Here is a 25,259-nt window from a genome sequence, read left to right as displayed (position 1 = left end):
TTTTCATTTTGATCTTTTTTCCTTTGATTCTGACATGATACATTAATTAAAACTTGATCCTAGCCAATCAGAAGCTTAACTAATATTTTCATAATTGGCAAAACAAAATCTAATCAGTCCATACCCAAGTTTTTAGACATCTCAATCATAACCAAAGACAAAGATTTCTCTATGATCGTATGATCAGAACTGTCAGTCAGACGCATGTCATGCTTTTTAAAAATTTCTTCGGTAATATTCAAAAAATAGAACGAAATCTAATTAAACGATTACAGAAATATTCAATGAATATTTCATTGAGGATAATTTCAGACTTTTAATCCACTCATTCCAAATGTACAACGTAAGTAGTGAATATGATTCGATTGAAAATTAGTATGTTATGTTTTTCTTTCTAGAAGATGGATTATTTTTGTTTGGATAGATACTTATATCTACAGGATATTCATTTGTCGAATATCAATTAGAAGTATGAAGTATCTAGAGATGTTGGACCAATTTAAGTCTGAAAATTGATATTAAAGTCTCAAATTATTAACTTATTCGTAAAGATATACAATATTTGTAGGAATGAGACATTATGAAATCTGAAAAATTTCTTCAGTTTGTAGAGAAGTGAGATTATAACTAGTCAGAAAATTGAGATTAGAGCTTAAAATTATTCTTTCATGTAAATTTATCAAATATTAATTAGAAGTCTCTAGAAATGTTTCAATTACGATTAGAGCATCAAATTCTTTTTTTATTCCACAATTTATCAAGAAATATAAGATACAATTAATAATTATTCGGGATGCACAATTTTTGAGTATAAATTATTTGATTCTGAAGAATTGAGATGGTTTGAAATCTGAAAATTGAATTTATGGAGGATGCACATTATTTTGAGTAGGTAACAAGAAGTTGATTAAAAAGAATAAGGCTAATTTGAATCTGAATAATGGGATTATACTATTATTCAATATTCTTTAAAACTTTTTATGCAAACCTATGAGTCTGATTAACCTTCATGAAAGGCAGCGGTAATAAAGCTCATATTCTGACTATGCGTTTCTCCTCAAATTTTTCAGAAAAAAGTAATATTTTAATCGTAATCAAAACTTTCATTGGTTTTTTCAGTAATAGCTGATTAATTGGTACGCTTAATATATACACTGTATAATTGTTCATTATATATTGTATTTCCGCTTAGATTATAAAGAATAACCTATAATCCAATTTTCAGATATAAAATTTGTCATTTTATGTCTTACCGATGAAAATATTGATATTCTTGTCAATTCAAAATGAATAAAAGATATATTTTAAGGGCTATCATTCCATTGGATATTTACTTTGAGCCCTGAAATTAAATCACATTTATTCAATTGAATCAATAATTGAAATACTTTAAACCTACCTGAAATAAAGAAACTGCATTCAATGTTTATTTTGACAGAATATTGAATTCACATAATCATTCGATAAGATCTATGAAAAGGCCTAGAGTGAAATTTTTGTTTTAGGCATATTCAGTAATCAGTATTGCTATAATAAACAAACTGAAAAGAGGCAGAATGAATAATAGATCTACCTTTCGGATACCCATAGCTTATGTTGCATCATAGTTAATAATCGTAATATCATATCTATGTAACATCTTTGAGAAATCAGTTTATAAGAAGTCCCTCATTTTCAAGGTTTATCAATACATTTTTCAGTTGAGCAGCAAATTATTCTTCTATTCCATATTTTGTGAAGAAATACAATATAATTGCAACAATTTGAAGGACCTATTGGACATTCCTGAAGAACTAAGGCGTTTTTTAGTATCTGAAGATTTTATTGATGTATTTTGCATACTCTTTTGTTGCATATTTCTCAAAGGTATATGGACAAAAAAGATTTTTGTGGGTTCTGGTGAACGATCAAATGGATACAGAATCCAGGTAACAATGTAATTAGTACCAGTCGAGATGTAGTTATCATAGACATATCACTAGATAGTCCTGATTCAGTGGTGAGATAGTGATGAAATGAATCATGATAATGACTATATATCAGATAATAATAATAATGAACTTTATTTAGCACTCGGCTATTGAAAACAATACAAATATAATCCACTAACTTAATTAAATTCTTCATAAATATAACTCATTAAACATTTTTTGAATTCTCTATAATTATTACAATATTTGATCTTTTCAGGTAGATTATTGAAGATAACTAATCCCCTGCTAAATGTGGATTTATTCATTAATGTAGTATTAACTTTTTCTATGTAAAAATCATCTGGACGTCGTGTATTATAATTATGTATCTCATTAGCAAATTTTAGGTTTTCACTCAAATATTCAGGTAACATTTTATTCCTTGCTTTGAATATTAAATCTAATGTTTTATAAATAATCCTTTGATTGACACTCATCAATTTCAAACAATTTAACATATTTCTTATGGGAGTTCTTTTATTACATTTCAAAATAATTCTCATACCTCTATTTTGCACTTTTTGTAACCTATCTATGCTACCTTTATTTAAATTAAACCTAACTGACGAGCCATAATCCACATGAGGAAGTACCAATGATCTAAACAACATCAGTGACGTATTCATATCAATTTCACCCCTTATTCTAGATATGAAACCCACCTTTTTGGACATTTTATTTGCGATATAATCCGCGCGAAACTGAAACTTTAAATTCTCGTCTAAAATCAATCCATTAGCATTAGTCTTTCAATGGCCCTTCGTGTTGTTCTGAGCTTGTTAGCGCTTCTGCAAGTCAGAGTAGTCGTCTCTAGCCCGTATGTGAGGATCGGAAGGATACAGGTGTTGAAAACTTTTGATTTGAGGTTGATAGGTATATCAGGATTTCTGAGGGTGTGGCTGAGTTTTCCAGCAGCGGCCCAAGTCATACGGACTCTTCTTTGAATTTCGGCTTGCTGGTTTTCTATTCCCAGTTTTATTTGATGACCCAGGTAGATATAATCGCTTCCATACCTATCTGGATTTTCCTCTCTTCTGTTGTGAGGATTTTAGTCTTCGCTAGGTTCATTGTTAGTCCCACCCTCTCCGAAGCTGTCTTCACCTCCAAAAGCATTTCCTGCAACTCGACCAAGTCGCTGCTGTTAAGCACAATATCATCCGCGAAACGCAGGTGATTTGAATATCGGCCCCTGTGTTCCCAATGGAGAGCCATCAGGAATAATGCCTGGGAAAATGCAGAACTTCCTAAATATGCCAGTGTAGTGAAATATAACTGGGTTTTTAAGAAAAAGCTTAATAGTGATGGTTCGTTACGTTATAGAGACTTGTAGTTTTACTCAGGAGTAAAGTGAACAAGGCAATTTATGTCCTATATAGTAAATAAAATTTTGACAGATATTACTTACAAAAGATCAACAATTGAGCATTATATTTGCATAAAATCAAAAAATAACTTGCTTACTGTTGTTGCATTGTTCGTGGATGACTTTTCTGTTTCAACTAATGTTAATTCCGAATGAATATATCAGATAGAAAATTTAAGTGATAATTTTATGATAAAGAATTTAGGGGAAGCTTAAACATGGTTAGGGATGAATATCACTAGAAATTATGAAAAAGGTATTATAGCCATTGTATTGCAATATTTCAACATGTCTGATTTTAAACCTGTGAAAACTAAATTGAAATTTGATTCAACAAAAGATAGTTGTAATGATGAATCATATAAGAAATTAATAGGTTTAGGAGTATTAACTAATCCTGATATAGCATACTCTGTTAATTTCTTGAGTCAAATTGTATCGGCCAATATCTACGATTGACCCATGTGGGTTCGATAATTACACTGACTTGATTTTTTCAAATGTTAATTTTGGATCTGAATCGATGAATAATTTAATTTCCACCAAAAATAAAAGCAATGAATAAATCATTAGGCTTTCATTTTCTGAACTGGCCATAGAGCACCTATTCCTATAACGATTAAATTATTGGAAACTTTAATGAACAAATAGGTATCTACCTTTTTATACCAGTTTGATCATTCATTCATGACATGGAAAGTTTTAATAAATAGTTACTTTTCAAAGTATTTTATACCTTCATTGAATTGATGGAGAATTGATACCAATTTCGAAAGTAACTGCCATGTTAAAATTCTTCATATATGAATGCTCCTTTAAATTTTATTTCTGTCGTAACATTTTGACTAGTATTTTGAGTGAAAAATTTCATCTGATTCTTTATATGTATATCCTTGCCATCGATGAATAATTTGATTGTTTCACAAAAAAATGGCGAATAGATATTCATTTGAAGAAAATCTAATCGCCAAACTTGAACTGAAGGAAGACCATTACATTATTTAAATCATTCAAGTACTATTCAAAAGACTAATAATGGAATTTAGAACAATATATCTTTCTCAAATTTATGGTTATATATGATGCATAAGTCCAAATAAAATTAATTCATATCTAAAGTGAAATTTTTTTTTTAGAAATATTCAGTATAGCTATAATAAATAAACTAAAAAGAGACAGGACGAATAGATCTACCTTCCAAATACACATGGCTTATGTTATCTCATAAGCAATTGTAATATCATATCTAGGTGGAACCTTTTCGAGAAATCAGGTTATAAGTTTGAGAGTCTCTAATTTCCAAGGTTTATTAATACATGTTTCAGTTGAACGGCAAATAATATTATGATAACAGGGTATATAAAGTTGAAGTTATTTGTATGGAAGATTTCGCGATTTGACTTATTCATTATAAATTCAACAGCACTGCACTCAAATTCTTCTCCTCTATCGTAAAAGTGTATTTTAGATATTCAAAAAACACATGGAAATTTCTGAATGTCATCTGACTAACTTGGTCCTTTTCCCAGTAATAAAGCCAATTGTGAATTATCTATAAGGAGTTTTTCTATCTATTTAATACTGTTTTATAGTAGCACAAATTCTACTCCAATCCAAGACTGAATTGATGAATGAAGCTTCTGTTCTCTTTTGTAGTTCCATATGCTGTCGCAATAGATTCATATTCTCACGAATGAGAATGTAGTTTTATAGTTTGTGGAAAATAAACGAAAAATTACTGATATAAAGTATTATTATTATTATCATTATTATTTGAACTGGGGTCGTTTTGCTTCGGTAAGCCTTCCGGGAACTGCGACCATGCAGATCTTTTGTTCACTACCCTACTCATTCATAGAAACCCAGGGAGGTCGTCAACGACGTTAATAAAATTGACAACCTCCCTAGGGGCCTTGGCCATTACCTCTCTGGTATCCAGGACCGGCTTGCCCATGTGAATGGTTCTTAGGCCAGCCAGCTCTGGACACTTGCATATCAAGTGTTCAGAAGTTTCTACTTCCGATCCACAGAGCCTGCAAATCTCGTCTGCTGACTTACCTATACGGTACAAATGATGTTTGTACCGACAGTGCCCCGTCAGCAGTCCCACCATCACCCAAAGCTCCGCTCGTGACAGCTTCAGGAGTTTTATGGTGTAAGTAGGTGAAATCTTCACGAATTTCTTTGCCTGCGCAAGTCTAGGAGTGTTAGTCCAGTGGATTGTCCTACTGTTCAACTCCCATAGCTGGACCGCAGCTTTGTATTGGTCTTTTCCTATCCCACAGAAAGGCTCAGGTCCAGCAGGTCTTAACCTTGATGCACTTTTTGCAAGCTTGTCCGCTCTCTCATTTCCTTCAACCCCACAGTGCCCTGGTACCCATAGTAGAGTCACCTTATTTCCTCTGGCCAGTTGCTTTATGGTGTAACGGCACTCCCAAGTCAGCAGAGACCCCTGAAAGCACGATTCCAGGGATCTCAGCGTGGCTTGGCTGTCCGTGGTGATGTAGATATGCGCCCCTTTGAGGTTCATTTTGAGACATTCCTGGGCGCATACATAAACAGCCATTATCTCGGTCTGTAGAATCGAGGGCTCACTTCCCAGGGCTTTAGAGATCCTCAGTCTAGGTCCACATATCCCAATTCCGGTGCCCTTCTCTGTTTTTGATCCATCTGTAAACCATATGGATGACTTTTTTCCAGACGATTTATGAAACTTATTGCACTATGACGGTCAATTATAACCGTTTCAAAGGGCGTTTCAAAATCGTAGGTGGTTGGCATAATATCTGATGGTTTTGCGAGGAGGTTTCAATCTAGTTGATTCAGAATCCTCATATGTCCAACCCAGTTCCCAGGAAGGAGCTTTCCATCATGGGAAATCCTTATTGCTTCGAGCAGGCTACATTTACTTACATGTAGGTGTAAGGGAGGCAAGTCTAGTATGACCTCCAGCGCTGCCGTAGGAGCTGTGCGCATAGCTCCTGTGACACCAATACACGCCAGCCTTTGCATTTTCTGCAACCTGAAGCGTGTAGTGACCTCCTCGGTTTTTGTCCACCATGCTAGAGATGCATAGGTGACAATAGGGCGTACCACCGCTGTGTATAACCGCAGTACCATTTTCGGTTTCACTCCCCATGTCTTTCCAAAGAGTCTTTTACATGCCCACATAGCCGTCGTGGCTCTTGAAAGAATCTTTTCTATATGTTTCCCCCAGTTCAGTTTACTGTCCAGGATATTACCTAGATATTTACACTCACTAGAGAAGTGCAGAGTCTGACCATTTAAGACCAGAGCTCTGAGGTCGAGATTCCTTCTTCTAGTGAACGGGATTATTGATGTTTTCGAGGGGTTGACAGTAAGCCCCTCTTCCCCGCATCAATTTTCAATAGTTTTGAGAGCAAGTTGCATTCGGCTACTTATTGGGCCCCCATGCTTGCCTCTAACTGTCACCACTATGTCGTCGGCGTAAGCCTGGACGTTAAAGCCGCCTGTTGTAAGCCTCTCCAAGAGGCCATCCATGACCAAGCTCCACAGCAGGGGTGATAGAACCCCTCCCTGAGGGCAACCCCTGCACGTCAGCACAGTCACTTCGGTTTCTCCCAGATAGGCTGTAACGGTTCGTCCTTTCAACATAGCTGATATCCGCTTTACAGTGGAGGGTTCTATCCCTTCCCTTTTGGCTGCATTGCATATGGAGGTATGTAGGGTATTGTCAAAGGCCCCTCCGATATTACCGAACATTGCAAGCAGAATCTCTATTGCGTTGAGGGTGCCTTCCACCTCTCTAAGAAGATGATGAAGGGCGTCTACAGTAGATCTACCCGCCCTATAAGCAAACTGTTTGCTGTGGAGTTTTACAATGCCTCTTATGTTGTTGTCAATTATTTTCTCCATGGTCTTCAGGAGAAAGGAGGTGAGGCATATGGGTAGATAGGATTTAGGCTCTGGGGAGCCTTTTCGACCCTCTTTGGGTATGAATACTACCCTCGCCTCCCTTCATGATTTCGGGATATAGCCCCTTGTAAAGCTGGCCTTGAAGAGCTCAGTTATCGGGGCTATAAGCACTTCAACACCTTCCTGAAGCATGGCTAATACCATCCATGCCTGCTGATTTGAAGGGCTGAAAGCTCTTTATATATATATATATATATATATATATATATATATATATATATATATATATATATATATATATATATATGTATATATATATATATATATATATATATATATATATATTGTCTCCAGATAACAGTCGTACTATAAATATCGTGAATCTTTAAGGGAATTCGACTGATAAGAAGGATTTCAGTTTTACTCTTTATTCATACCAAGCTTTCGGAACTGGTTAGTTCCTTCCTCAGGGTTACTACAATTTTAACAATTAAAATTAAAATTACATACACAAAAAGAACTTTCACAAATCTTTAAAAACAGTCACTTACAGAATTTGAGGTTGTCTCCTTAATAAGTTAAAATTCATCAATTAACGCAAATTTTTAAGTAAATTAGTCTCAAATACTCTATCAGTTGGATTAATCTTTCTTTGTCAATTGGATGTGAGTATAAACAGTGTGTCTAACCTAACTTAATTATTTTCTTTGGTACATATCACAGAATCGCATTGCGTCAACTTTGGTTTACTTTTTCTTCTTATTTTTATTCTTCTAGTGGTCCATCATAGAATCGTTCCCGGTTTGGATATGTGGGACAAACATCTCAATGGTTAAAGAGTCGATTAACGTTACATAAGAGTGATATCCGGACAATGAACCCACGATGTGCTTTAGCTGTACACTCAATGAAAAAGGATCATAAAATTGATTTTGAAAATACAGAAGTATTATGTACGGAAGGTAAATATAATAAAAGACTGATACAAGAAATGATCAACATAAGAAATCAAGAAAATCCAATAAATAAAAAAACTGACGTACAAAAATTAAGCAATGTTTACACGTTCCTGTTAACATATCCAAACCGGGAACGATTCTATGATGGACCACTAGAAGAATAAAAATAAGAAGAAAAAGTAAACCAAAGTTGACGCAATGCGATTCTGTGATATGTACCAAAGAAAATAATTAAGTTAGGTTAGACACACTGTTTATACTCACATCCAATTGACAAAGAAAGATTAATCCAACTGATAGAGTATTTGAGACTAATTTACTTAAAAATTTGCGTTAATTGATGAATTTTAACTTATTAAGGAGACAACCTCAAATTCTGTAAGTGACTGTTTTTAAAGATTTGTGAAAGTTCTTTTTGTGTTTGTAATTTTAATTTTAATTGTTAAAATTGTACTAACCCTGAGGAAGGAACTAACCAGTTCCGAAAGCTTGGTATGAATAAAGAGTAAAACTGAAATCCTTCTTATCAGTCGAATTCCCTTAAAGATTCACGATATATATATATATATATATATATATATATATATATATATATATCTTTCATCCAATTGAATCAATAATACAAACTTTTTAAACAAACCTGAAATGAGGAAAATGCATTCGATGATATCAATGTTCATTTCCAAATTTTGACAAATATCTATCGAATTTTTGATTCGATGAAGACTTTGCATTTTATCTGTCGGCATTTATTTAAATATTAAATAACAATTCTGGAAACTGCAAACTTTCTCAACAAATTTCACACGTATATCGAAATGGAATATTTATTATTTATTATAACATGACACTGACAGTCGAATTGTCCACAGATACCACAGAAATATGGTACTCGAAATGTAAAAATAATCCGAAACACCCCGTATACTCGAAAACCGCGAGGAGAATCGAAGGTTTGGGATTTTTCCTGGGATCTCGAGATGATTTTGAGGGGGTCTTATTCTTGTCATTTTTGCTCTAGATGGTCCCGTTTGGGCTGTGATTTTACGTTCAAAATTTGCCGAAATGTCACAAGCGTGTTTATATATCATCGATTTGCTTGCTCTTGCTTGAAAGCTGATTCTTCTCTGAAGCTATGAACATTTCGACGAGGGTTGGGAGGTGGGGGTACTTACCCATTTTACCCTCTTGGACTCGCCACTTGTAATACGAAATGTACTAGCAGAAATGAAATTCATTAACTAAATGATTACCTCAATTGCCAATGTTCAATTCCAGGTGATATTTCTCAGAAAAAAAATTAAAATCGCTTATACAAATAATTTCTTTGATGAAATTCTTGAAACAAACTATCCAATCCAACTCCTATTTTGTGTTGTTGTTACTGAATAAAAACAATAAAGCAATGTGAATGCATGGATTATATTTTATTTTATCTGATGTCATGTCATAATGACAACGTTATGTCATTCAATTTTGATGGCATAAGGAAGTTATGAAGGAATTATGTTACGCCGGTAAGGTTAGCTCCCGGCCGACCAGCTCCACGTGAACCATTCATTCCATCACGGTCAAACACACTTTCGTCATTTTCGATATTTTGATTTCATTTCTAGATTCGTGAATGTAATAAAATTAGGTTCATCTTATAAAGAAATGGAAGATCTAGCGAGTAGTAATTTTTCGTTTACATAGGATACATCTGGGGATCAATTTCAGGATGGAATTAAAGAATTTCATGCTGGCCGAAGAGATTTTCGTGATTTTTATATTTTCCGAATGAGCGGCCAAAGATGATATTTAGTCCATTTTATGGGGATTGAAAAATCTATAAATACTGAAATTTTCGTTCATATTGGGTACCTCTAAGGACCCTGCTCCACGACCTGAATTGTATGATATCATGCCGGCCGGATAGTATTTCGTGATTTTCATGTTTTTCGAATAAGCGGACAAAGATGATATTAAGTCCATGTTATGAAGGATTGAGAAAGCCATGAATATTGAATTTTTCGTTTACATTGGGTACCTCTAAAGGCCCAGCTCCACGACCTGAATAGTATGATATCGTGCCGGCCGGATAGTTTTTCGGGATTTTCATGTTTTTCGAATAAGCGGCCAGAAATGAAATTAAGTCCATGTTATGGAGGATTGAAAAAGCCATGAAAATTGAAATTTTCGTTCACATTGAGTATCTCTAAGAGCCCAGCTCCACGACCTGAATACTATGATATCGTGCCGGCCGGATAGTTTTCGGGATTTTCATGCTTTTCGAATGAGCGGCCAAAGATGAAATTTAGTCCATAGTAGGAAGGATTGAAAGGCCAATAAACATTGAAATTTTCGTTCACATTGGGTGTCTCTAAAGGCCCAGCTCCACGACCTGAATTGTATGATATCATGCCAATGTTTTCTTGTCAACTACAATTCTTTCGGATTTCGTTCGTCCCATGGTTTATTAATGTCTCACGAACGAATAGAAGAACCGAGTCATGAATTACTTGAAGGTAACCTGAAAATAGTATTGACATAATATAGCAATGTTACTTAAATGTAAATTCTCATTTGAATCACCTAATAACTTACAATTTTGATATGAATATATTCAATTTCAATTCATCCAATAAGAATCTTTGTTAAACACTGCTGCTTTTTAATATTGCATATACTGTTGTTGTACACAATCATATATCTGAATCAGATATATTTGAATCAGATATATTATTGTGTACAAAAATGGTATATGCAATATTAAAAAACAGCAGTGTTTAACAAAGATTCTTATTGGATGAATTGAAATTGAATACATTCATATCAAAATTGTAAGTTATTAGTTGATTCAAATGAGAATATACATTTGAGTAATATTGCTATATTATGTCAATACTATCTTCAGATTACCTTCAAGTAATTCCTGACTCGGTTGTTCTATTCGTTCGTGAGACATCCTAATAAACCATGGAACTAATGAAAACCTAAGAATTGTATGATAGTTGACAAGAGAACATTGGCATGATATTATACAATTCAGGTCGTGGATCAGGGCCCTTAGAGGTACCCAATGTGAACGAAAATTTCAATATTTAAAGATTTTTCAATTCTACATAAGATGGACGAAATATCATCTTAGGCCGCTTATTCGGAAAATATAAAAATCAGGAAAATCTTTTCGGCTGGCATGAAATTCTTTAATTCTATCCTGAAATTGATCCCTAGATGTAGCCTATATAAACATAAAATTACTACCCGCTAGATCTTTAATTACTCTATAAGATGAACCTAATCTTATTACATTCACGCATCTAGAAATTAAATCAAAATATCGAAAATGACGAATGTGTGTTTGGCCGTGGTAGAATGAATGGTTCCCGTGGAGCTGGCCGGCCGGGAGCTAACCTTACCGGCGTAATTATGTTACTTAGTCCTATAATTAATTCATTATGGTAATAAGTACCATGATGAAATTTTATATGAAAACATGTGATGGTGAGATCAAGAAAGTTTATTCAGAATACATAACTATTTAATATAAAAAACAATTTATTATAAGTGGTGAATGAGCAATTACTACAATTTGTAATATTAATTCCAATGGATTTTAGAGTTTTCACATCAGTGGTTGATCCTTTTTAATAATTTTGTAATCCTGTTTGGTTGTTGGCACCAAAAATTGCTTCTGATATCTTTTTCTTTTACTCTTTTGATGTAACCTTCATCAACAGTATTGCTTCTCCATCCGCCGTTGCGTTTCACGGTAACAGATCATCTCCAGAATCTGCCAAAAATGAAGCAGACGATCTCCGAAAACAATGTCCGCTATATTCTTCAGGGTGAGGTAAATTTAAAAAAGTGGCAATAACTTTTGGCATTTGGTTAAAGGTGTGAATTCCAACGGGTTGTTTGATGCATTTCTTTTTTTATAAGTGACAAAAAAACGTCGATGGCTTGTGTTGCAAGGCCGTATTTTTATTTTATTCTCTGACAAGTTCTACCATATTCAATCCTTGGATATTCCCCGATGTTACAAAAATTCTCGAATTACCTTTGTTTTTGTATTCGGTAAAGTAATTCTAAAGACGGATTCTTCATCTATCTCATTTTCAACGAGCATATTTGTCAGTTCCTCTTTTCTGCATGCTTCACTTAGTCCAATTATTATCAAAGCAACTTTTTTTTAATAAATATGTGTCATCTGATGCTTCCATTGAAAACTTTGTGACGTATTGTTTAGTAAAAATTTTGGATTTTTAAGCTCTGTAACCTTCTGAGTTACGTTTTAGTAATGCAACCAGCTGTAGGTACTTACTAATATCGACGTTCTTTCTTATTGATAAAATATTCTCATCATCGAATAATAAGATCATAGGGAAGATGGTTTTCTTTCCTTCGATAAGTATTCAAAGTAAGCCAACAATACTTTGTCATGAGTGATATTCTTGATTTTCTAGTAGAACACCATTCTTCTTACTGATTAAATGCTGTTTCATATACAATCCGGGATTTTTCCTGGAAAAAGTAGTCCACGATATTTCCAAATCAGAAGGTAAACTATAAGTTTCAGAATCACTCATTATTATTTAAATTAATTCAATTCTACGTGACAATTGACTTTGAAAGCAGATCAATAAATATTGCCGTTCCAACCTAACGTTGTCGAGGAAATGGCTAAGCATAGCTCACTAACCTACAAATATTTGAAACTACACATAAACTTACTCCTACAAAAAAAGTTGTCATGTCAAAAATGAAGTTTCTAATTTTTCGAAAATGTATTGATAAATACCATCAGATGAAATTTTATATGTAATACGAATCATAAACGATCATTATGGCACACGTCGTGTTGTCAGACTCGTCTACGCCTCGCTCGAACATTCACGACTTGTACCATAATGATCGTCTGAATGATCCTTATTACATAAATAACTATTAATTCATCATTATTAAGCGGCTAGGTGTCAATTTGTTTGGACCATGATATAACATGACACGAGGAGTACCAAAATACAAACCACATTGTAGCCAACAATCAGTTATTACATTTTCTTATCTTTCTTATTATTCTTTCCAGACCTACAAAGAGAAAGAAGCCGGCAAAGTAGTTGTGTACACAACATCCATGGGCATAATTCGCGACACCTATCAAGCCTGCATGAAAGTGAAGCAAATCCTGCGTACCCTTCTAATCAAATTCGAGGAAAGAGACGTGTTCATGAGTATTGAATGTCAGCAGGAGATACGGGAACGAATGAGATGTGATTTTATTCTTGTGCCACAGGTCTTTGTTGATGGGCAACACGTGGGGGTGAGTAATGAATTCCTTTTAAGTGGAAACATGGCAGTTTAATAGAGCTCCCTGTAAAAAACCAAGCTAATCCGATTTAGTTTGAGTAAAGTTAATATATTAAACAAGGATAATGGAAAGTAGGACAGCCAGTGAAACACAACCTCTTAACTGAGTGACGTTTCGTCTGTATATTCAGACTTCTTCACAGCTAGAATACAATAATATACCATCACAGAATCCTCGAAAAATTTTAGGTGGTGACACACCCTTAGTTAATTGTTGTCGGCTAACGATGTGCTACACAGACCATTGAACACACAGTGTATCAAATAATAAAAATATCAAATGGCAAATTTACATGTCAAATGGCAATTTGAACTTGAGCAGATGTATGATGAAACAAAAACAATAATAATACAGGTTGAATGCGAAACAAGGTGTTCATGTTATTTTTTCTTTCGGCTGGTCTCTATTAAATCGGTACCAATTCAAAATATTGAAATAAACAGAACTCAAATTTTGGGTATCAGTTCTGTCATCTACAAAGGGGTTAATATTTATTTGGTAAAAAATAAATATAAACACTTACTAATTTCCACAGATTTTAATTATTTCCGATAATTGTTTCGCCGTCTAAGCGGCTTCATCAAGGTTACATTGCAAAGTGTTGAATTCTGAAATACAATTTGAGCTATATGTATACACGAAAAATGAGAGTGCCTATGGAGGAATGAACTGTGAGAGTGTCAGGAGAGAAGAAAAAGGAAATTAGCATAATATACCAATTTCAGACATTTTAAATCGAGTTTACTTCTGAGCATAAAAAGAGTAAAGCATGCAAAGTTAAGTCTCTGACTAAGCTTATCTGTGTGAGGTCCCCATTTCAGATGACTCTCGAGAATGATTCTCAGGATTTGAACTTGATCGTGAACCTCGATTTGACCATCAGAAATAGCTATTGACTTGGGATAAGTCAGCCTAGATTTGTCGCTATGGAAAAATAAACATTGTGTTTTATTAATGTTCAGAACCAGATTATGAGCACACAACCATTCCCTGACAATGCTGAGCAGATTAGCTGCCTTATTCATAGATGCTGAGATAAGATGACATTTTATCAGATAGTTTATATCATCAGTAAACTTTCTTAAAGATATCTGGAAGTTCTCTAATCTTGGGAAACTGTAAATAGATCCCGTAGTATCAGCCACACCCCGATACGCATCCGGCAAGAAATTGATGTAGACCAAAAAGAGTAGTGGTCCCGCAATTTTGAAAGTTTGTAAATAGGACTTTGAACACAGCTAATGATTGGTCTAAGGGGTATTTCACTTTTGTGTTATTTGGGAAGTCCGTATATTTGGGGAGGATTTGAATTATGTATTTTCAATGCATTACACAGTTTCTTAGGTAAAATATATTTTTTTTCTCATGATTTTATCAGTTCATTATTTTCAGTTTTAATTATATTTGTTGGATCTTGTTTCAGTTGCTTCGTCGTTAAAGATATCATACATTTTTTATCATAGTCCCTTGTGTTCATTACTATGGTTTTCTTCGATTTATCTTGCTCAAAAACTGTTATTTCAGGGTTATTTTTGAGGAATGATTTTGTTTTCTTGATCTTGTGATTCAATTTTAATTGTTTTTCTCTCAGTTCTGTATCTTGTTTCTTAAAATTAGTAATATCATTTACCACTTCATTTCGTATTTCAGCTTGAGTGTCTTTATCGAATTTGTCAATTTCCGTTTCTATATTTGCGATGATATGGTGTGTTGGAAGATTCTGTTTTTCAACCGGAATGCAATATTTTGGTCCCAAATTTAAAACTTGTTGAACATCGTTTGGTTTAATTATATGAGAGATTTTCTCAATCCAATCTTTTTTTTGTCTGCTTTTCTTCAATTTTGTGTTTCAGTTTATTGATTTTATTTATTTGTTTAGTTCTGATTTCATTGAACAGTTCCTCTATTTTTCGGTATTGTTTTTTCAATGTTTTCTTTACGCACACTCCGTTATCACCCTCTAGAATTGGATTTGTTGCATTTGTTATGCTTTTTTGTAGAATCCTGATGTTTTTGGAAGTGTCGATAATGAGAAGGTTTATCGTCTTGAATCGAAATGTCTTAAAAATTTTGCTGAATTTTTTCTGGGTGTTTTGTCCAACATTTAAGTTGAGGAATGTTGGTATGAGTTCTTAGTCTTCACATTGCAAAAGAAATATACGTCGGTTCTTCGGTTTTACTAATTTTAACTTCAATTTTTCAAGCTTTCTCATATTCTGTGATTTTTCATGATTGTTGTATCTATTATTGATGTTAAATTCCATTTTCACCCGGAAGATTTTATATTATTTGTTGTTTATTTTCTTGTGCTCATCGATTTATAAAATTGTTTGAAGAGTTTTCTTGGGTTTTTTACTGATCAAGAACCATGTGCTAAAAAACCTAAGGAAACTCTTCAAACAATTTTATAAATTGGGTACTTTGGCTAAATGCAACTCTGTTCTGCTGTGGAAAAAACACAGAAATGAATATTTACTATGATGACATGTCTCAGATATCACAATTGAAGTACTAGTCAACTAAGTTTGAAAATGAAGTTATTTGAATAAGCGCACCTCAACTCCTTGATTTGATTACAAATTACTGAGCTTTGGCACAGCTGTGATAATGAGCAGATACTTTATTAAAATCAACATCACATAATTGATAATTATTATATTTCATTACCTGTCTCATTAAATCATTATTTTCGTGATCCACCTAACGGAAATGAAAATAATGAAATTATCAAATATTGCAGATTTCCTTTTATGCCTCCACTATCATTGAAACTGAATTTGATATTCAAGAAAAATAAAATTTCAGCTCAATTAGTGTTTTATAACACAAAAGAAGTAAATAAATCATTCCACAATCTAAAAGATAAGACTACTTCATAACAAATATCAAATTTAATTTATCAGATACCTTGCCTAGATTTCGAGAGGAGTTATTTAGGAAAGACTAAGCAGTAGCTCCAAAATAGAATAAGACAACATAGATATGATTGTCAGACGAAGAATTGCAATAAAGTTGACAAAACGGCACAAGCTAGACATCATTTCGAGGAATTACATTCATTTGATTTTCAAAATGCTCGGATATTGGATTATTAAAAATTAAAATACAAGTTTTTTATGTCAATTGTTTAAAAGATTGTTATAGACAAATGCGTTGTTTGCAACTTAATTAAATTGATTCTGAAACATATTAAGATTAAGAAGCGTATTTGTTGATAAACAAAAGTTTTATTCGACTTATTATTATTTTCGAGTAACTAACTAACCCTTTCATAGTTTATCCTGCTCTTTCATATGAAAAATATTAATTACATTCAAACTTGAATTGTTCATTCAATAAATAATTCGTTATGAACAATTGGTTTTCTTCCTTATGTTTGTTTTACTTAATGAAGCAGAAACAACCAGAGGCTGTATTTTAAAAAAATAATTAAATTATGTAATGGAGAATTATTACAACGATATTTTGATGAGTATCCTTTATTTCAATATGTACGCGCGTTGAGTTCTATTTTAAGGATTTCAAATACAGACCTTCCTTATTTTATTAAGATACGAGCGACCAATGTTTATTCAAAGAAACTTTTAATCATAATCATAATGATGTTTATTGACTAAATCCTACATGATGTCAGGTCAGTCAAAAGGAATAGAGTTCATGGTGAATATTTGCCTCCATTATTCAACAGGAACTAATGAACGAATAGTTGTAACTGTATAAGTAAACGAAATAATAATGTGAATTTTTCGAGAAATTTGAATTATTTTTTGATTTCGAACATATGACAGAACCATTACATTGGACGAAAAAAATTTGAATTAAAACAAATTTTACAAGAATTTCAAATTCTCAAAAAAAGTTCAACTCAGCAACATAGTTGACTTGAACGTTTTATGTCGAATGGTGTTCACAATTCAGATTATTTTGGAACTATATATTTTATAACAATGTCCTGGAAGCAGAGGTTATATGAGAAAATATTTTGATTGAATCTTCATTATACAGTTGGTGTAAAAAAGGCATGAAAACCTAGTGAACCCGTTTTTTGTAATGATAATATAATAGAGAAGAAATTTCATTTGAATAACTTTCGTTTTCCGAGAAATGATCTGCGGAGACTCAGACATGTGCACAATATTCCAGTACAAATAAACAAAAACAAGGAAGACAGTGGATAGTAGATAGTTTTGATTTCATCAGATGTCAATTATCATTTCTAAATTTTCAAATTTTCATTATGTTCAACTCAAATATCAATCATTATCGCAGTTTATTATTACAACTACAAACCTTATTGTGAAAAATAATGGACACTCATTAGATGATTTGAATGCACGTGAGTGGCTCGTTAGAAATAGGTATCACCTATATAAACAAGTGAGCTATTATCTGAATTGTAGTTTTGATTATTTCAATAATTTTGGTTTGAATCTAGTTTTAGAATTGAATTTAGGTGAAAATATTTTAAGTTTTCAAAAGGTCATTAAAGATCGAATAGTTTCATTTATTTATAAATTAGAACTAAAAATGTCTTCAAAAAGTAGAAGTTGCTCTTCACTATAATCTTCACATAATCAAAAACATATCTTTCAGTAACAAAAACATTTATTTTATGGTAATAAAAGAGATAAGAACCTAAAACAGTATCAGTTAGTACTTGAATGAATATATTCAAAATTCCAAAGAAAAATACTGTCAACTTCGTTATAAATTTTTTCCTCAACATTTTAGTCACCGGATCTATTGAATCGTTCTGAATGGTTTTCTATAATTCACACCAAACAGATGGAACGAAAATATATACTTCTCAAAATCTTCGTATAACGTCACGGCGAATTGAGCAAGCTCCTAAAAATTCTCCGAATTAACACTTTCATTGTTTCCCCTAAAAGTTCTTGTGTCGATAGTAGAATGAACATGTTCATTAAATACTTTATCATTTTACGCTTTTCCCTTTACCCATTATTAACACTGTTGATGAATTCGCGTTGAGCACGGTACAATGTATTTACATTATTCTGAACAATTTCGATTTCATAGCCGGATGAATATGTTCTTTGGAAATTTCTGGTTTACCCGTAGCGCGAGAAACTACAAGTTATCTTATGCAGTCGAAACGAAAGGCCTTTTTTGATAGGAATGTAGCAGGCAGTATCAACAGAAAAGTTTGATAAGAATTTTGCTACCGGTTAACCAACTGAATTTTTCGTGAATAGTTTTTGAAAAAGTACGATTCTGACTCATGCGCTGAACCAGTTTTGACATTGAGGGTCCTAGAAAATGGTAACTCTGTCACAAAATTTTTGTCGTCGTATGAAAATTATGGAATTGTATTCTCCATTATGAAAACCTTACAAAGTCACCGTTACTTGACACTTTCCACCATTATTATTATTATTATTTGAACTGGGGTCGTTTTGCTTCGGTGAGCCTTCCGGGAACTGCGACCATGCAGATCTTTTGTTCACTACCCTACTCATTCATAGAAACCCAGGGAGGTCGTCAACGACGTTAATAAAATTGACAACCTCCCTAGGGGCCTTGGCCATTACCTCTCTGGTATCCAGGACCGGCTTGCCCATGTGAATGGTTCTTAGGCCAGCCAGCTCTGGACACTTGCATATCAAGTGTTCAGAAGTTTCTACTTCCGATCCACAGAGCCTGCAAATCTCGTCTGCTGACTTACCCATACGGTACAAATGATGTTTGTACCGACAGTGCCCCGTCAGCAGTCCCACCATCACCCGAAGCTCCGCTCGTGACAGCTTCAGGAGTTTTCTGGTGTAAGTAGGTAAAATCTTCACGAATTTCTTTGCCTGAGCAAGTCTAGGAGTGTTAGTCCAGTGGATTGTCCTACTGTTCAACTCCCATAGCTGGACCGCAGCTTTGTATTGGTCTTTTCCTATCCCACAGAAAGGCTCAGGTCCAGCAGGTCTTAGCCTAGATGCACTTTTTGCAAGCTCGTCCGCTCTCTCATTTCCTTCAACACCACAGTGCCCTGGTACCCATAGTAGAGTCACCTTGTTTCCTCTGGACAGTTGCTTTATGGTGTTACGGCACTCCCAAGTCAGCAGAGACCCCTGACAACACGATTCCAGGGATCTCAGCGTGGCTTGGCTGTCCGTGGTGATGTAGATATGCGCCCCTTTGAGGTTCATTTTGAGACACTCCTGGGCGCATACATAAACAGCCATTATCTCGGCTTGTAGAATCGAGGGCTCACTTCCCAGGGCTTTAGAGATCCTCAGTCTAGGTCCATATATCCCAATGCCGGTGCCCTTCTCTGTTTTTGATCCATCTGTAAACCATATGGATGACTTTTTGTCTAGACGATTTATGAAACTTATTGCACTATGACGGTCATTTATAACCGTTTCAAAGGGCGTTTCAAAATCGTAGGTGGTTGGCATAATATCTGATGGTTTTGCGAGGAGGTTTGAATCTAGTTGATTCAGTATCCTCATATGTCCAACCCAGTTCCCAGGAAGGAGCTTTCCATTATGGGATATCCTTATTGCTTCGAGCAGGCTACATTTCCTTACATGTAGGTGTAAGGGAGGCAAGTCTAGTATGACCTCCAGCGCTGCCGTAGGAGCTGTGCGCATAGCTCCTGTGACACCAATGCACGCCAGCCTTTGCATTTTCTGCAACCTGATGCGTGTGGTGACCTCCTCGGTTTTTGTCCACCATGCTAGAGATGCATAGGTGACAATAGGGCGTACCACCGCTGTGTATAACCACAGTACCATTTTCGGTTTCACTCCCCATGTCTTTCCAAAGAGTCTTTTGCATGCCCACATAGCCGCCGTGGCTCTGGAAAGAGTCTTATCTATATGTTTCCCCCAGTTCAGTTTACTGTCCAGGGTAACACCTAGATATTTACACTCACTAGAGAAGTGCAGAGTCTGACCATTTAAGACCAGAGCTCTGAGGTCGAGATTCCTTCTTCTAGTGAACGGGATTATTGATGTTTTCGAGGGGTTGATAGTAAGCCCCTCTTCCCCGCACCAATTTTCAATAGTTTTGAGAGCAAGTTGCATTCGGCTACTTATTGGGCCCACATGCTTGCCTCTAACCGTCACCACTATGTCGTCGGCGTAAGCCTGGACGTTAAATCCGCCTGTTGTAAGCCTCTCCAAGAGGCCATCCATGACCAAGCTCCACAGCAGGGGTGATAGAACCCCTCCCTGAGGGCATCCCCTGCACGTCAGCACAGTCACTTCGGTTTCTCCCAGATAGGCTGTAACGGTTCGTCCTTTCAACATAGCTGATATCCACTTAACAGTGGAGGGTTCTATCCCTTTCCTTTTGGCTGCATTGCATATGGAGGTATGTAGGGTATTGTCAAAGGCCCCTCCGATATCACCGAACATTGCAAGCAGAATCTCCTTTGCGTTGAGGGTGCCTTCCACCTCTCTAAGAAGATGATGAAGGGCGTCTACAGTAGATCTACCCGCCCTATAAGCAAACTGTTTGCTGTGGAGTTTTACACTGCCTCGTATGTTGTTGTCAATTATTTTCTCCATGGTCTTCAGGAGAAAGGAGGTGAGGCATATGGGTCGATAGGATTTAGGCTCTGGGGAGCCTTTTCGACCCTCTTTGGGTATGAATACTACCCTCGCCTCCCTCCATGATTTCGGGATATAGCCCCTTGTAAAGCTGGCCTTGAAGAGCTCAGTTATCGGGGCTATAAGTACTTCAACACCTTTCTGAAGCATGGCTGGAAAAATACCATCCATGCCTGCTGATTTGAAGGGCTGAAAGCTCTTTATCGCCCATTCAATTCTTTCTGGTGTGAATAGTCTACCAGCTTTCTGAGAATCCCACCTGGTGGGGTTGTATACTTCCCCAGCGGGGGCCGCATCTTCACTGGTAATCTGCCTGGAGCCAGGAAAGTGAGTCTCTAGTAGAGCTCTTAGGCTCTCTTGAGGATCATTCGTAAATTCCCCACATGGCTTCTTTATTTGGCCAATTGGGTTTGAGTGATCCTTAGATAGTACCTTTTGAAGTCTAGCTGCTGGGGCCGTTTTATCTTTTCCCTCACAGAAGCTTCTCCAGGACTGCCTTTTGGCTTTCCTGACCTCTTTGTTGTAGTTGGTCAGGGCTAGTCTGTAGGCATTCCAGCTGCCTTCTCGCTTAGCCTTATTGAAGGCTTTTCTAGCAATTTTCTTGAGGTTTTCAAGATTATTGTTCCACCAGGGGACGTCTCTGGAGATCGTTTTCTTCCTGAGTGGACAACTGTTTTCAAATGCCCTCTTCAGACATGATGTGAAGTGAGCAGAGGCGTTCTCCAGATCCTCATTGGAGCTGATGTTGTATTTCAGGCCCTTCAGATCAGAACTCATGTGGGCTATGTAAAGTTCCCAGTCTGTCTTCCTGGGTATCCTGCACTCAACATCAGCTGAAGCAGTTGCTTCAACGTTGAATTCTATTGCCATATGGTCTGACATGGATGGCTCTTCTGAGACCCTCCAGTTCTTGACCATCCCCGCAATAAAAGGTGTCGCCAGTGTAAGGTCAATTACTTCCCTTCTGATCGCATTCATGAAGGTTGGACTATTACCCACATTTACTATCTCTATGTTAGTAGAAAATAGAAAGTCAAGTAAATCCTCACCTCTATGATTTATATCTGTGCTGCCCCATACTTTGTGGTGTGCGTTCGCATCGCAGCCCAGAATAAGTTGTTTCTTCTCTATGCGGCACCATTCGATGAGGCGTTGTACTTCCTCCGGTGGTGGGCTGATGGCGTCTCCTGGAAAATATCCTGAGGCGATAACAAGCTGCCTCTTGATGTTCTCAGTTCGCACATCAACCAATGCCGCAGCAAGATCCCTTGTCAGGAACTCTGTAAGTGGAAGACAGGTTAGTCCCCTTCTGAGTATTATTAGGGCTCTTGGACTTACTGCCTTATCGCAGTATATCGTCTGATATACTTTGTTTGGTAGGCCTCTTACTTGGCCTCCATTGATCCAGGGCTCTTGTATCAGCCCTATGTCAACATGCCTTCTAGATGTTCTCCAGCATAAGGCACTAGAGGCTGCCTTCGAGTGCTGGAGGTTTATCTGAAGGCATGTCAGACATCTACTCCTTATGAGGTAGGTTGTCCGCTAGGCTTTTCGGAAGGGACCGCCGGTTTTTCTCCGTCGGACCCCCCCTTATCACGCCCTTGCGGATCAGCCCTCCCCCCAGAGCTGGTGGTCAGTTTTATGGCCTCTTCATTTCCTGGAGGCTTCACCACCTTCTTCTTTACCTCCCCTTTGGGCCTTTTCGACGCCGGACCAGAGGTTGGGGCCTGAGAAGCTCCTCTCCTCTCGGCCATTGTCTTTGGTCCCTTAAGGCGGAGATTTGTTTGGCCGAAAAAGTAATTTATCTGCCAATTCTTTGCTCTAAGTCTCTCGACCGATGTTCTATCAGCCGAGATGACAATCTCGAGCATGGGTCCTGATGGTCCCCTTCGAAGGACTCTCCAGCTGGAGGTTTTGAGCCCTGCGTTCTGATTCTCTACCGCCTTGAGAATTTTCTCATTGGAGAGATCATGGCTGTCGGGGAGATATCCGACCAGGATCTCCGGGTGAGGCAGTTCTGCCTCTTCGGCTATCCTTAGATCAGCTCCCTCCCAAGGTTTGAGTTTTGGCTGAATGCTCTTCAGCCACTCCACAGTGGCTTTGTCAGAGCATGTCAGCCCAAGCCAGCCTGGCCTCATATGCAGTTGGTGGAACGTAGGCGTTATGGCGTCCTCGTTCCCCAATGCAATAATCTCTTCCATTAGCGATTTTTTGATGGCCATTAGTTTGTCCATTTCCAAAATCACCTCTGGAAATTTTTTGTGCATTATCCCCACCTTCAGACCAGCAGTAGCCTGGCTGTAGGTGGGCCCACCTGATGCGGGACCCTTGGGAGTTCCTAAGGGCTGAGCCCCGGAAGCTCCCGAGGATTGAACTTTGGAGGCACCCGAGGCCTGAGCCCCGGCACCTCCTGAGGACCGTGCGACTTTTGAAGCCTCGCATTTGGCACTCTTTGGCTGCTTGCCTTTAGTCGTGCTGTCCTCCGACCTATTTCTCTTGGTCCCTCGGCCTGTTTTCTGCTTTGGACCAATTGGTTTGGAGGCTTCTTTCCTGGCATCGTCAGGAGCCATCCCTTTCTTTAGAAGGAACTTCATCCTCCTTCTGGCGGCCCCGGAGAGTCTATGTCTCCTGACCGTCAGCTTTTCGAGGCCAGCTACGACCTCTTCATCGCTGCTCTTCAGCAGCATTTCCTCCGCCATGGGGTCAGGACTTGCGCCCTGTTCCTCAGGCTGAGCGAGGCTTTGCACTTCCTCGATTAGCACATTAGGGCTAGTGCTAGACCCTTCTTTAGTTTTTTCTATCTGGTCCATATGAAGTCCCACGTGCAGCTAGGGAATTTCAGTCACCAGAGGCAGAGCCCCGCATGCCCCTGGAAGGCCAATTAAACCAGAGGTCGCCTGGTATCTGGAGTTCGCATATTCAGGACTAGATCCTCCCACTAGCCACGCAGACTTCGGCATACGCTGTTCCACCTTGTCTTGGGGAAAGTTTTTATTGTGTCTTTCATACACTCGGTTCAGGCGGTTAAGCCAAATCCCCCGGCATGTGTCCTCTGCTCGCGAGACATGACCACAGACATCAGATTCCACATGTCGGTATATCAGGCATGAAGTGTTGATCCCTTGCATACCTGGCATCGTAAACCCCGTGCAATACCCCAAGCCACGACACTACAGCAGGGTATGGGGAGTCGCACCGCATTGGTCAGTGTCGGTCGATCACTGTCCAACTCTCGCCCCGAGGAGGCTGCGGTGAACCATGCCAGCACAGACCTTGGCATGGCTGGGGTCGACTAATCCCCCGAGAGTCACTTTCCACCATATGTTCATAATTCGATAACCGAAGAAATTCAGAATTCACTTAGATTAACGAAATGAAGCAAAGAAATAAAAAAGTATGTGCACCCCTGACTTTCTCGCATTTTATCGCTTAATTCTAATGAGCGATTCGATTCTAGATTGTCCCACCCTCTTGATCGGCTGACCGATGAATCCAAGAATTCCAACTAACCCGCATCGACTTCACTCAACCCAGTGTACAATTTTTGCATATTCTCTCAAGAATGATATTTTCAGAGCTGAGTTTTCATATTAACATATTTTCTCGATTACACAGAAATATTTCTTACGAGATAGATTTCATGGCAGTGATTTCTTATTGCTTTCTTATTCATGTGATGAATGAAAATGTTGTATGAAAATAAGTGTTACCTGCCATTAAAAATGATGGTTCGATAATCACTCAATATCTTTGAACGGTACGAATGCATTATTCAGTGAACCTGATATTTTATAATTAACCATTAATTTCATACATTATTGTACATAGGTCCCAGAAGATTTCACTGAAACATCAGAGATTCGATAATATTATTCCTATTATTCAATAATTAAATAATGTCACAACAATACAAAACTGTGAAAACATAATCATTCCCGCGCAAACAAAATGCTTAGGGGGTCTCAAATTGCTTCGGTTGACTGTGTATGTATCAAGAAAAGACCGAATGTCAGGTATTCCTTCTTTCTACACAGTCGCTGACATGACTGAAGTTTCCTATCGGCTGGCCGACCAAGTGTTGATAGTGTTAAGTTAAAAAACCGATATGAATGCGTTAAAAGTTATCTTGGTCTGGGCAAATTGGGT

At 36.8% G+C, this 25,259-nt stretch overlaps 2 protein-coding genes across 5 annotated transcripts in view; one reads left to right on the top strand and one right to left on the bottom strand.

Annotated features, from left to right (window-relative positions):
- Positions 1-25,259, top strand: part of LOC123685478 (glutaredoxin domain-containing cysteine-rich protein CG31559-like) — a 149,965-nt gene that overhangs the window by 48,138 nt on the left and 76,568 nt on the right. For 2 of the 3 annotated variants that reach the window (XM_045625181.1, XM_045625180.1), the window contains exon 3: positions 13,264-13,497. The exons of the other annotated variant lie outside the window; for it this stretch is intronic. In XM_045625181.1, the coding sequence (XP_045481137.1) occupies positions 13,264-13,497 (234 nt within the window). The remainder of the gene's footprint in view (positions 1-13,263; positions 13,498-25,259) is intronic. 3 annotated transcript variants of the gene reach the window in all.
- On the bottom strand, positions 22,256-23,392 carry LOC123685480. Of its 2 annotated transcripts, XM_045625186.1 has the most exons (3): positions 22,852-23,392; positions 22,452-22,507; positions 22,256-22,393 (listed from the first exon to the last, which is right to left on the bottom strand). In XM_045625186.1, the coding sequence occupies exons 1-3, from the start codon at positions 23,378-23,380 to the stop codon at positions 22,385-22,387; spliced, it is 594 nt and encodes a 197-aa protein (XP_045481142.1). In that variant the 5' UTR covers positions 23,381-23,392; the 3' UTR covers positions 22,256-22,384. The 2 variants fall into 2 exon arrangements, with proteins under 2 accessions (XP_045481142.1, XP_045481141.1); XM_045625185.1 differs by having other exon boundaries at positions 22,452-23,392.

Source organism: Harmonia axyridis, chromosome 7, assembly GCF_914767665.1.
Source record: "Harmonia axyridis chromosome 7, icHarAxyr1.1, whole genome shotgun sequence".
Taxonomy (NCBI): Eukaryota; Metazoa; Arthropoda; class Insecta; order Coleoptera; family Coccinellidae; genus Harmonia; species Harmonia axyridis.
The sequence above is the reverse complement of the archived record's forward strand: the minus strand, read 5'-3'. Positions and strand labels throughout refer to the sequence as shown.